The sequence below is a fragment of the Panthera leo genome, chromosome A3 (assembly GCF_018350215.1).
Source record: "Panthera leo isolate Ple1 chromosome A3, P.leo_Ple1_pat1.1, whole genome shotgun sequence".
Classification (NCBI taxonomy): Eukaryota; Metazoa; Chordata; class Mammalia; order Carnivora; family Felidae; genus Panthera; species Panthera leo.
Genome location: NC_056681.1, coordinates 85,745,896 through 85,757,999, shown reverse-complemented (window position 1 = coordinate 85,757,999; position 12,104 = coordinate 85,745,896). Strand labels below are relative to the sequence as shown.

Here is a 12,104-nt window from a genome sequence, read left to right as displayed (position 1 = left end):
AATTGAGGAGACACACGCTGGGAAGACTAAACTCTCACCGCAGTAACCATTGATTTCAGACCTCTGATGAAGTCATGTGGTTTCAAGAGTCAAGTCAATGTATGACAGCAATGGGGATGACGTATGTGAAACGAGAACAGGTAACACCTGCTGGGAAATCTGGCCAGTGGCCCCCAAAGCTGAAAGCACATTTGTTCTTACCCTTACTCAATGTCTGTCCTGTATATGTTTTATGATTTACATGATATAGCAATGTAGCAGTACATGATATAATTTATAAGTAAAGAAATATATTGGGGGGGCTGTCTGCTCAAATATTTTCTACTCATGGAGTACATAGTCAAAAGAGCTTGGAGACCACTTAATCAGGATAATGACAAAAATTTTTAAAGCCTCCACTATCCTTCCTAGCGAGGCTTGGGGCCTCACCCAGGCCCTCTGCCAGGCTGGCTTCACTCTAGGAGGAAAAGTCTGCCAGGAAGGCTCCTCTCCTAGCTACTTTCTAGTGCCTCTTATCCCTAACAAGAGTGAAATCACTGGCATTTTGGTGAAACAGAAAAAATATTATTGGGACTACTACTATCTAAAACCCCCAGCCAGCCTCTGAGGAAGTCACATCGTGGTGAGAAGGCCTCTTTCACAGGCCGACCATACACAACTGTGGCCATGGAAAGGCAATGTAATCCAGCCCATGTCCTGCTCACCAAGCCTTGTGCCTGGAGAGGGGTGTGTCTGCTTCAAGGGAGGGGCACCTTTCACTAAGGCTCACAAAGGTGTTTGGAAGGATTACCAATAGCCCTGCTCTCATAAATACACATTTATTGCTTGTTTTGTCTTAGTCTAATAATAATTTTGAGTTTCCAATCCCTGGAAAGTGTGCATCATGGAGGGGGTGGCAGAATGGGGCTCCAGTCAACAGGTGCAGCTCCCCAAAATACAGCTCACCACAGGTGAATACAAGAAAGCTAAATATCATTTTCTGCCCCTATGTCTCAGGGACACTATGAAGCCATCTGACTGGATGAATTGTTCCACAAAGAAGAAAAGAAAAAGAACTAACGCCTCAGTCCACCTTTGGTTGGGGCCAACATGTTGCCTAGGTCCTTGGCACATGGCCTCAAATGTCTCCACTGGACATAGTCACCCAACCATGGAAGGTTCCATCTCACTCAGCCTGAGACCATGGTGGAATAATGCAATCCTTTTGAATACAGCCACAGGGGGCCATAGATGTCCCCACATGTCCCTGCTCACCCTCATCTTCCTGCAAATTCCATTGATTTATTTTACTGGGAAATGTGGTGTTTCCCCCCAAAATGTCTTCTTCTCCCTCATAGGGAGTAATTTTGCTTCTCAGTCATCAGGTAGCGCTGAGAAAGGGAGCGTGTCAGGTGGGCCTCTGTGGGCTGTCTCCATGTTTTCCTGGGACCCTCAAGCATTGGCCTTGGGCTCTTTCATTGATTTGACAAATTCCTTGACTTCTTCTTCCAGGGCCTTGTTCCTCCTCTCAACATCCTCCCGGGAGCGCTCCACATTGCGGAGGCTGATTTCCAAGGCTGCAAATTTCTTCTTCTCCTTCTCCAGTTCTTCATTGAGCCTCACCACCTTGGCCCAGACATCGTAATTTTCCTTCTCAAGGCTGCAAGGAAGAAAATAGCAGAATGAAAGAACAGGGTAGGACCTCTAGACTGTCCCTTCACCCTTGCTCACAACACCCTCTGTCCATTTTCCTTTCTACATCACAAGACCTATAACCAACCTGAACCTCTTATTAATGTTCCACCCACCCCCACACATGCAGACTTCTCAGTAAGCCTGAATTCCCAGGGCATGACTGAACCTCTCTTTTGTCATTTTAATACCATCTTGTGACATCTCTTGTGTTGTTCCTTCTCATGTCATTCTATGTTTTGTATCCTCCAGCAGATAATAAAGTCTTTGAAAGAAGGAACCACCTCTAACATATGTATATTTTCACCTCCACAGCACCTTGCACATGTCCTGCTCAACAGAAATGTTAATTGACTGCTGAGGCCCCATATTCCAGATTCCCAACACCTTTGCACACATGAGGACCTGCTCATCCTGCTTCCACGGAGAGTACCAGCGCCATCTCTTAGCAAGACCCCCTAGGGGTGGAGGTTTGGAGAAGTGTGGGGAACTGCCGTTTGGAAGCAGAGGTCCTGACAGCCCCACCCCCACTTCTGAATCTGCTCCAGGTGAAAAATCTGTTGGGTTCCCGAATTCCCAGAATTTTCACTGTTACTGGTCCAAATCTTAGTCTAGTCCCAGGTGCTCCCTGCTCTGCAGGCTATGCTGAATTAACTCCTAGGAATGAGAGTAGAATGCCATTTTTAAGCCCAAAGAGGAAATTTCAGGACTGTGGGGAGATTGTGTGACTGGAAGTTTGCTTCAGAATTCCATTCTATGAGATGCTGCCTCCCTGCCCACCCCGCCTCCAAATGGCATATTTTATATAGAAAATTGAGCTCTCATTTGAGCCCAGCCTGGCTTCTATCTTCAGGGGCTTTGGCCCATTCTGCATGTAACAGCCCATCTTTGGAGCCTTGCCTACCCCTGCCTATCTCTTCCTACAGATAATCTAGTCTCATTCCTTCTGGCCCTCTCATTACAAATCTAGTTTTCTTCTCAGAGTTTACTCTTGCTTCCATCTTGCTTTGGGAGAAATCTCAATTGAGAGAATACTGCCAGATTTTGACCACTGATTCCAGTGGAGAGGTAGAATCTGAGTGGGCTCAGGAGCCTGACTAATTCAGGTTCAAATACCTGATTACATCAAATACTGATGATTAGTTGTGTGACCCTGAGGAATCTTTTAATACTTCCTGAGCCCCTATTTCTTCTATAAAATGGGGCTATTACCTATTTTGCAGGATTTCTGTGGGGATTACATGAAAATGTGTATCTGGGGCACAAAGTTCAGAGCAGGCACTATGGACTGTTAACTCTTCCTCTGTTGAAAATGGAGGACCCTTCTGATGGGTGAATTCAGAGAACTTGGTTCCATTCAGAAGGAGCAGCCCTTCCATGGCAGCTGGGTCTTTCCCTACCTTGTCAGTGACATTCACGTCAGAGTGCAGTGGGAAACTTCTCTGGGGCTGCTTCCCTCAGAGTCAAGATGGCACATGAGTGTTGTAGGCCTACAGATGATTGACTTCAGGATCTTAGACAAAGGATCTCCATTTTGCTTTTAGACGGGCACCCCTCTATGTAGGGAACAAAGAATGAGGGCTCACAAAAGTCTTCCTGTCATGTACCTGAGTCTCAATGGACTGAAAAGTGGTCATGATTGGGAAAACCCTACTAGTTCATATTTCATTGTCATGATTAGTGTTAATATGGATTAAGCCAGATTGAGCTTTCCTCTCATGAAAAGTCAGTGGTGTGAAAAAGATTTCAAGAAAGTAATTTAGCTACCCAAGAGGGCAAATTGTGTCCAGGCATCTTAGGGATGTGCATGAAAATTGTGGCATGAGCTGCCTCACTGGCCTTCCATTCACCCCTGCAGCCTGTACTCCGTAGGAAGCCAGTGATTCAGTGAAGCTTTAGTCAGGTAGATCTTCCTAGAAACTTTGCTCCACACAGGCTTTAAGGGGGCTGGAAAGGCCTCCTGCACTTGTCTGCCCTCTCTCCTCTCAGTCACCCTCTGCTTCTCCAGCTCACCACGGCTCTTCCTGTGCATTAACATGCCAGACCTGCTCCCTTCCATGGACTCTGCACCTTTGCTTCTCCCTGCCTGGCCTGATCTTCCCCAGTATGTGGACCTGACTCATTCCCTCTTCTCTTTAGCCCTTTGCTCTCATGCCACCTTCTCAGTGAAGCCTTCCTGACCACATTATTTAACATAGGAACCCCCTTCTTGAACCCTTCCCCAACTCCTGCCCTGCTTTATTTTTCTCCATTGCATGTTCCATCCTCTGACATAGCATATATTTTAATTATGCTATGCCTTCCTATAGAAGGAAAATTCTATAAGCACAGACAAAACTTTTGTTTGTTTTGTTCAGTGCTGTTTCCCAACAGCCAAGATAGTGTCTGGCACACTATAGGTGCTCAATAAATATTTTCAGAATGGATGTATTACATTAAGATGAACAAAATTTAAAGTTCCTCTTCATTCATTACAGCATGCCGATCCTTAAGGAACAACTATTTGGAAATGGTTGCTTAAGCCTTGTAAGCTACATACTTAACTTCTCATGAATTTAACCTAAATAGAGTTTTCACTAATTTGGTCATCTCATTACTCCCTTTACCCCTTCCCGTAATTAAGCCCAATTGCTGTAGATTAGTGTGTTCTCTAAACTCAAGCTTTCTAGTATCATTTCTTAGCAGATGAGAACAGTCCCTGTTACTGCTGAAGATGGAGGCCGGGTGGCTGCTCAGGACCCCTCTGCATGTGACTTACTTTTTGATCTGTTCCTCATACATTTGCTTCTGTGTTTCTATTTCCTTTTGCAGTTCCTGGACCACCCTCTGCAAGGATTCAAGTTCCTCTTCTCCAGAGTTCTTTTTTCCAGGTCCGGTTTCAGAGTTTGGGCTGGCAAGAGTTTCTCTCTTGGAGTCACAAGCATGGGAAGAGACCGCAGCTGCCCCATCCCCAGGGGCCCCAGGCAGGGAAGGGATGTTATCATAGGTGGAAGTCCGCTGGGAGTCAGAAAAGTGGGGCATACCTTGAGACATTGTTCTCCGGTGCCCTTCCCCTGCCTCTACCCCTGAAGAGGGCGACCAGAACTCATTCTTAAAGATCTCTACTTTGTTGCTGTTGGCACCTTGAAACGTCGATGTCAAGAAGCATTTCCGATTAGGGAGCGTCTGAGTCCTTTTTCTCGACTGCAGCTTCCAATCTCCTAGCTTTTCCTTGGGGGCTTTACTGCTCTCTTCCAAATACCCATCACTCGGCTGTTGTCCAGTGGGGCTTCCTACGTCTGAGTCGCTGGTCTAGAAAAAAATGGCCACGGATGTCATGTGGGTTTTTCCCATATGTATCATGTTCCCAAGATAAGGAGTAGTGACTTGGCTGCACACCCGTGAAACTCTTAATTAGAAGACCATCTCTTAATTCATCACGTTAGTTAGATGTGCACGATCTGTGTGGTGTTTCTTTAAGAAGATATTGCACTTAAGAGGAATTCATGCTCTCAAATCAATGGTTTATTAGTGGTTAAGAGAGTCTCAAACTAGGATTCTTTCATAGCTTTAGGATGAGGAGATCTTGCTAGCTAGAACTCAAAATCCAAAAGGCATAAAATGCAAGTCTGATAAATTCAACCCACATGGGTTTCCATGACCCCCTAAATTAAAAAAATAAACAAAGAAATTGCATATAAAATCAAAAAAGAAATGACAAACTAGCAAAAATATTTGCAATACATATCACAGACAACAAGCTACTCTCTCTAATATATAAAGTTCCTAAAACTCGAAAAGAAAAAGACCAGCAACCAACAAAAATCTAGACAAAGGACAAGATCAGACAGTTCACAGAGAAAAAGAAAAATGCAACAAGCCTTTACACATAAGAAAATATGTTCAGTTTCTGCCATTATCAAAGAAACCCAAATCAAAATTAAAACTACTGAATATCAGTTTACACCTCTCAGATAGGACACGTCCTCAAATTTGAAAACACATTCTGCTAGTGAAACTGTAGGGAAACAGGTTCTTTCGTGCATTGCTAGTGGAAGTACAAAATGGCACAACCTCTATTTAACAATTTTAATAAAAATTACACAATAATCTACTTACCCTCTGATTCAGCAATCCCAATTCTGGGAATTTATCCTAGAAATACATCTCCTGAGCATAAAATGAAGTATGGTCAATATTATTCACTGCAGCCTTGTTTGTTGTACAAAGGAATGAAAACAAGTTGGTCAAATGAGAAACCTGTCCATGTATTGACATAAAAGGGTCTCCAGGATATACTCTAAAGCAGAAAAATGCAAGACATGAGCAGTGTGTGTGTATGTGTGTGTGCATGTGTGTGTAGAGAGAGAGCAAGAGATGTTACATTTGTATAAAAAAAAAGTAAATAATTTACATTCATATCTGCTTGTATTTGCATAAAGGAACACTGGAAGGGTAAGTATGAAACTAATGAAAGTGGGGAAGGATGGGGTAGATGGAGATAGCAGAGGGAGCAAGCTTTCTCAGTCTGTATCTTTTTCTCTTTTTTATTTTTTTTAACCATGTGTATATATATTTTGAAATTAACTTTAAAACAAAAAAAAGATAAGGAAAAAGAAAAAGAATGAGCCCTAAAATCAGAAAATCAAGACTCAAGCTCTCCTTCTAATCCCTCTAGCTAATCACCAGCTTTTGCAACCCCACCTGGAGTCAGAATCACCTGCGCCTCAAGGTGAGAACCAGAGCTAAATCCCATTCTTCAACATCCTAGTGCTGCTACCTTGGGCCAGCTGGTCAACCTCCTTGAGACTCAGCTCCTGAATGATAAAATGTGGATGATAAATCCTGCCCTACAAAGTTATGGTGAGAACCCCAGAGGTGACCTATTTATGTTTGTCATCACAGTGGCTGCTCATAGCTACCCACAATATTATAATAAATAGCAGAAACCTGTCATATGAGCCTGACAATGACTACTCTCAAGGACTGCTAGTAGGACTTCATTATAGGAATTATGAGCATTTCTAAATATTAATTTCATTTGAGAGTGTTAGTAAAATGCACTGTGTATAGACATCACCTAAGAAAAATCAGTACCACTATCTACCTTTTTTCCCAATACTTTCTTAATTATCCTTAGGATTAATAGTACTGCAAGCAACTGACATTACCAAGTCAGTCAGAAATTTTAAATTCATTTCTTGGCCACACATAAAGAACCAAGCTGCTACATCAAGTTCATGGTTTTTTTAAAAGTATTCGTCTCCATCAATATATAAAAATATTTGAGCTTTGTAACTAGTCTACATTTCAGAGGCTGAAGAGTTTTTTGACATTGGGAACGTGAGCCCCAACACTTCAGTACAAATGAGGGGGTTGACATTGCTGAGACAGCTTATCAGGGAATGAGAAATATTACACGAACACATCACATACTCTGAGAAAGAAATCACGTTTCATGGGTTAGCAGGAAACCAGTTCTCTCTGGACTTTCACCCGGAGTTTTCAACAACTCTTGCTAAAACACTTACAATGTGATATATAATTTCCCCTATTGAAATTCCCTGGACTGTGCTTGGAATGGCTTCCCTTTCTGAGTGGACTTTACTGAGGACTCCCATTGCTCAGCCATTAGGAGATTGGCACACATGCCACTAATCCCACCTCCAGGATGCCAACAGAGACTAGATTTGAAAGAGGCCAGGCTTTCAAGACGTATTCAAATGGGGATCTACCATCTGTGCCCATTGTCACAGCATCATCAAAAACTCCCCCACATTGCCACACTAGACAAGCTCTTACATAGAACGACTTGGACTAAAGGAAGAGTCAGGTGCAAAAAGAAGGCTCTCCGCACTTACCGTGTTACTAAAGCTGTCTGTCCTAGACATCGTGGGGTCTTCAGTGGCATCCCAACCCACAGAACTTCGAGCCACTGGAGCTTTCTTGGGGTCATTTTTTTGAGCAGGGGGTGACAGGGGTGTATCCTTGGACTTGGGAAACAGAACTTCATGGTCTCTGATCATCATGGTCATCACTCTTTGGATTTGAGGAGTCCCTGAAAGAGAGAAGAAAGAGATCTGTAGAGTTGTACCATGGCAGGAGGCAGACATTCCTAAGGGTCTCCATCATGGGATGTCTCTAAACTTGGCTCTAAAACCACAGAGTCCGAAAAAAATGTCATTTTGCTCCTCATGGGACACTTCTGAATTGCTTGAGGTAGAAGATTGTGGTGGAAGAGAAGAGATAGAAGAAGGATACGGGAGTGGGTAAAAGAGGGTTATTTTCAGCCTGTATGGTCCTTTAGTCAGTCTTTGATCAGAAAATAGGCAGTATAATAGTAGAGAAAATGAAGACATCTTTCTCCCCTCATGTGGTCCTCAACATGACATCTGATTTCTTATTGCACACATAATAAATATGTGCTAGGAATACTGCCTTCCCAAATCCATGGTAGACAGCAATACTCTATGCCAGGACTTTTGCTCACTGAACCAAGACACAGCCACAAGTGTGGCCTTTTTGTGAATTCTTACAAGTGGCCTTTTTGTGAATTGTCTTATAAAATCAAACTTGCTTTCTCCACTTTCTTGCAAATTCGCTTTCTCTGGCTAAGGCTATTTAAAAGTAATTAAAGACTAAGAAACACTAGCTGTTTTTGTGCTAGCCTATTGTACTGTGTGACCATTGGGTAAATTTTGAATCTCTCTGCTCTGCTGTGATCTGGAAAATGGACATAATTCCTGCCCTGCTCCTTTCACAGGGCTATTTCACAATTTGGGCAAGTTAGTCAACAGAAAATGTTTGGCAATTTGCAGAGCACTTCGGTAGCTGTGTAACTGTCATTACTTCCTCTGCACTCGACTTCCCCACAGGACCAGTCTTACCTCTCATGATCACAGCAGGGTCTTCAACCTTTGACCTGATGAGATTCACACCAATCACAGTAGCCAGGTTATCCACGCTCATTTTATTAACACCACAGTTCAACTGGATTTCATGTAGGAACCTGTGGGCAACCAGGAAATCCCATAGTAGGAAACAGGAAGTTGCCAGAAGGAAGCACTTCCAGCTATCAATGAGATCTCAGAGATGGATCTCATCTCCTTCCTTCTAGTCTCAGGAAGGGGACCAGTCTGGTCTGCTCTGCCCACATGAGTTTAGCTTCACCTTGAAAGACTCAAGATCAAGGTAGAAGAGAAGCCAAGAGGGGCCTGTCCAGCTTCTGGTGGTGGCATTGGGGCTGGGGATGGGGTGTTGGCAGGAGGCAGGGTCCAATGCAGGGAGCTAAAAGGAAACTAGAAGGACTCAAATGGGTATCTGACTATCCCTAGTCCCAATTTCCTAGGCTTATCTCCCAGGTTCTCAGTATCCATCCCACCCAAGTTTCCAGAGAAGAAAACTTTCTCATGAGGAGATGTCACAGAGGGGAATGAAGAAGTGACTCTTGCTTCATCCTCTGATTATAGCACCAAGCATCTCAAATTCTGAGTGGCTGCTCAATAACTAGCAATGAATTTTTACTATAATTCTACCCATTGGAGACATGAAGCTCTCCTCAGATTCACTATATTAAAAAAAAAAAACAAAAAACTGAAAACATCAGCAAAGGAATTTCTACTCTCTCTAAAAACCATTTTTAGGGGCGCCTGGGTGGTGCAGTCCGTTAAGCGTCCGACTTCAGCCGGGTCACGATCTCGCGGTCCGTGAGTTCGAGCCCCGCGTCAGGCTCTGGGCTGATGGCTCGGAGCCTGGAGCCTGTTTCCGATTCTGTGTCTCCCTCTCTCTCTGTCCCTCCCCCGTTCATGCTCTGTCTCTCTCTGTCCCAAAAATAAATAAAAAACGTTGAAAAAATTAAAAAAATAAAAAAAATAAAAACCATTTTTAAATGAATAGGCTGAAGCAACATAAAATTCCAAATACATAGAAATTATCAAATAAATGGTGGTGTTTTCAAATGAGGAAACATTATGAAATATTACAGACTCATTTATAATCCTACTTTAGGACAGGCAGAAATGTTCACAATATAATATTAAGCCCAAAACAGCAAGACACAAATATGTACAAGAAATCATTCCCCTATATTTATATTGATGTATGTAAAGATCTATCATAGAAAGAAAAACGTCCAGAAGGAAACATGCCCAAATAATAATAGTGATCTTTGCTGAGTGAGGAAAAGGCATTATTTTTATTTCTTATTTACGGTATGTTGTATTTTCCTTTTGCAAAGCATGCATCACTTTTATAATCTAGAAACTACAACAAAAATTTTTTTAAATAAAAGCAAATTTCAGCTCTGTCTGGCAAGAAGATCCAGATTCCCAGCTCAGACAGAGCTGGGTCCATCTACGCACTACATGTTGCCGCAGAGAAGGCACGCAGATCCTCAGAAAGGGAAATAAGAAGGGTGGCCAGGAATGAATCTAGGGCACTAGGTTATGGTCCAGCGTCAGGAAGATGGAAGATCATTCTAGAAACATTCATAAGGATTCTGGGTTTTAATACATGTCCCAGGACTCCAGGTAGCACTTGGGCAGGCCTGGAAGAGGAACATGTTCACTTCATGTGCCAATCAGATTTTCAGCAGATCTTTTAAATTATCTTGTGGACATAGGGAACAAACTCAGTGCTATGTGAATACAGTTGACCTTCCCAAAGTCTGGACCAGAAGCTCTGAGTTCACAGGGACACTCTTTCCTCCTCTAACCAGGTGCTTCTTTCTGATATGGCTGGAAACTGATACCAGGGGACTCTTACCTGCATATGTAGCTCAGGAGGTTATAGTTGTCTCGAGGAAGGATGGACAGCTGCTTCACCAGCTCCTGCTGAGCCTGGGAAGAGATTTTGAACACCCTAAATGAGCCTGCTCACTTGCCAGCAATGAGACTCTGGAACATAGGGAACATAACTGATGTATCTGTGCAGAAAGCAACACTTTGGTACTCACTCCTGTTCCCATAGTTTTGTGTGTTTTTTAAAAGCTTTTTATGTCCAAATAATTATAAATTCACAGGAAGTTGTGAAAATAGTATGGAGAAGCTCACAGGTTTTTATACAGCACATTTCTTTATTTGTCTCTCATCATGCCCTCTTCCCCAACTCAGAACTACTCTAAGGCAAGGACGATTTGACATCTCATACTCACAGTAATTGTTTGCTTAGTGAATGCTTAAGATATAACACTCCAGTGAAGCACTGGATCACATCCAAATACCCCAAGTCACTTTAAAAGTAGTGAGAGAAGAAGGAAGCTTCAGAGAAGGATTTTAAGCATTATGGCCTTGCTGAGATCTGCGGGGACACAGGACAAGCTGACCAATCGTGGGAAAGGCAGGTAATGTTGGAATGTTCTACCTCCATGATGACCATGAATGTTAGAGAAGAAATTCATGTGCCAGGGAGAGGAAGGACAGAGAGCTTTCTTAGTTCTTTTCACCAGCAGCTGCCTGTAGGGTCTGTAGTCACTGTCAGTAACATTGCGATTGTAAAAGTGTGCCAGTTAACATGAGACACGCAGGCTCCCTCAAACCTGAGCAGCTCCTCCTGGAGAAAACGCACCCTATGGCCTGTCAGCCTACATGTAGTGACTTGGTGCAGACCCTCTGTATCTAGAATACCTGCTTCATATTAGGATTCCCTCTTCCAGCTTAATGAGTGAATTCTTTGTAAAGGTTGCTATAGATTCATTGCTCTCAACTACCACTCCTGCCACATTTTCACCAATGAGGGAGGCTGTGGTCTCTCTGCCCTGCCCAGATGTGCGTTACCACAGATCAGAAACTCAAGCATGTTGAGGGGTGCCTGGGTGGCTCAGTCGGTTAAGCATCTTACTTCAGCTCAGGTCATGATCTCAGTTTGTGGGTTCAAGACCCAACAGCTCAGAGCCTGGAGCCTTCTTCGGATTCTGTATCTCTGTCTCTCTCTGCTTCTCCCCTGCTCACGCTCTGTTTCTCTCTCCCTCTCTCCCTCTCTCTCAAAAATAAATAAACATAAAAAAATTTAAAAAAAAGAAACCCAAATATTTTGAGATGGAGAAAAGTTGGGAGAAGCAGGTCTAAAGCGAATAAGTTCAGGGGTGGGAGTCTTATTGTCAGATCTGCATCCGCATACCTCTTTGCTTTTCCTGGAGCTATGGGGTGAGAGATTGCCTGAAACAATGATGCTTTTTAGGCAACTTTTAAACCTCATTCTATAAAATGTTATTAATTTCACAAGGGTGAGCTGATATACCTATATTAATTAAGACTTCTCATGTCCTCATCTCACTCTCTCCCCCCAAAATTTATAAATCATGCACAAAATCATTCAGTTACTTATTTTATTTTATTTATTTTTTTAATGTTTATTTTTGAGAGAAAGAGAGACCGAGCGCAAGTGGGAGAAGGGGAGAGAGAGAGGGAGACACAGAATCGCAAGCAGGATCCAGGCTCTGAGCTGTCAGCAAAGAG

At 43.0% G+C, this 12,104-nt stretch overlaps 1 protein-coding gene across 6 annotated transcripts in view; it reads right to left on the bottom strand.

Annotated features, from left to right (window-relative positions):
- Positions 1 to 222: 222 nt before the first annotated feature.
- ARHGAP25 (Rho GTPase activating protein 25) overlaps positions 223 to 12,104 on the bottom strand; it is a 90,169-nt gene continuing 78,287 nt past the window's right edge. For all 6 annotated transcript variants that reach the window (XM_042932528.1, XM_042932527.1, XM_042932526.1 and 3 more), the window contains 5 exons: positions 10,414 to 10,487; positions 8,538 to 8,659; positions 7,512 to 7,708; positions 4,430 to 4,962; positions 223 to 1,639 (listed from right to left, as the gene is read on the bottom strand). In XM_042932528.1, coding sequence (XP_042788462.1) covers positions 1,432 to 1,639; positions 4,430 to 4,962; positions 7,512 to 7,708; positions 8,538 to 8,659; positions 10,414 to 10,487 — 1,134 coding nt within the window. In that variant the 3' untranslated portion in view covers positions 223 to 1,431. The remainder of the gene's footprint in view (positions 1,640 to 4,429; positions 4,963 to 7,511; positions 7,709 to 8,537; positions 8,660 to 10,413; positions 10,488 to 12,104) is intronic.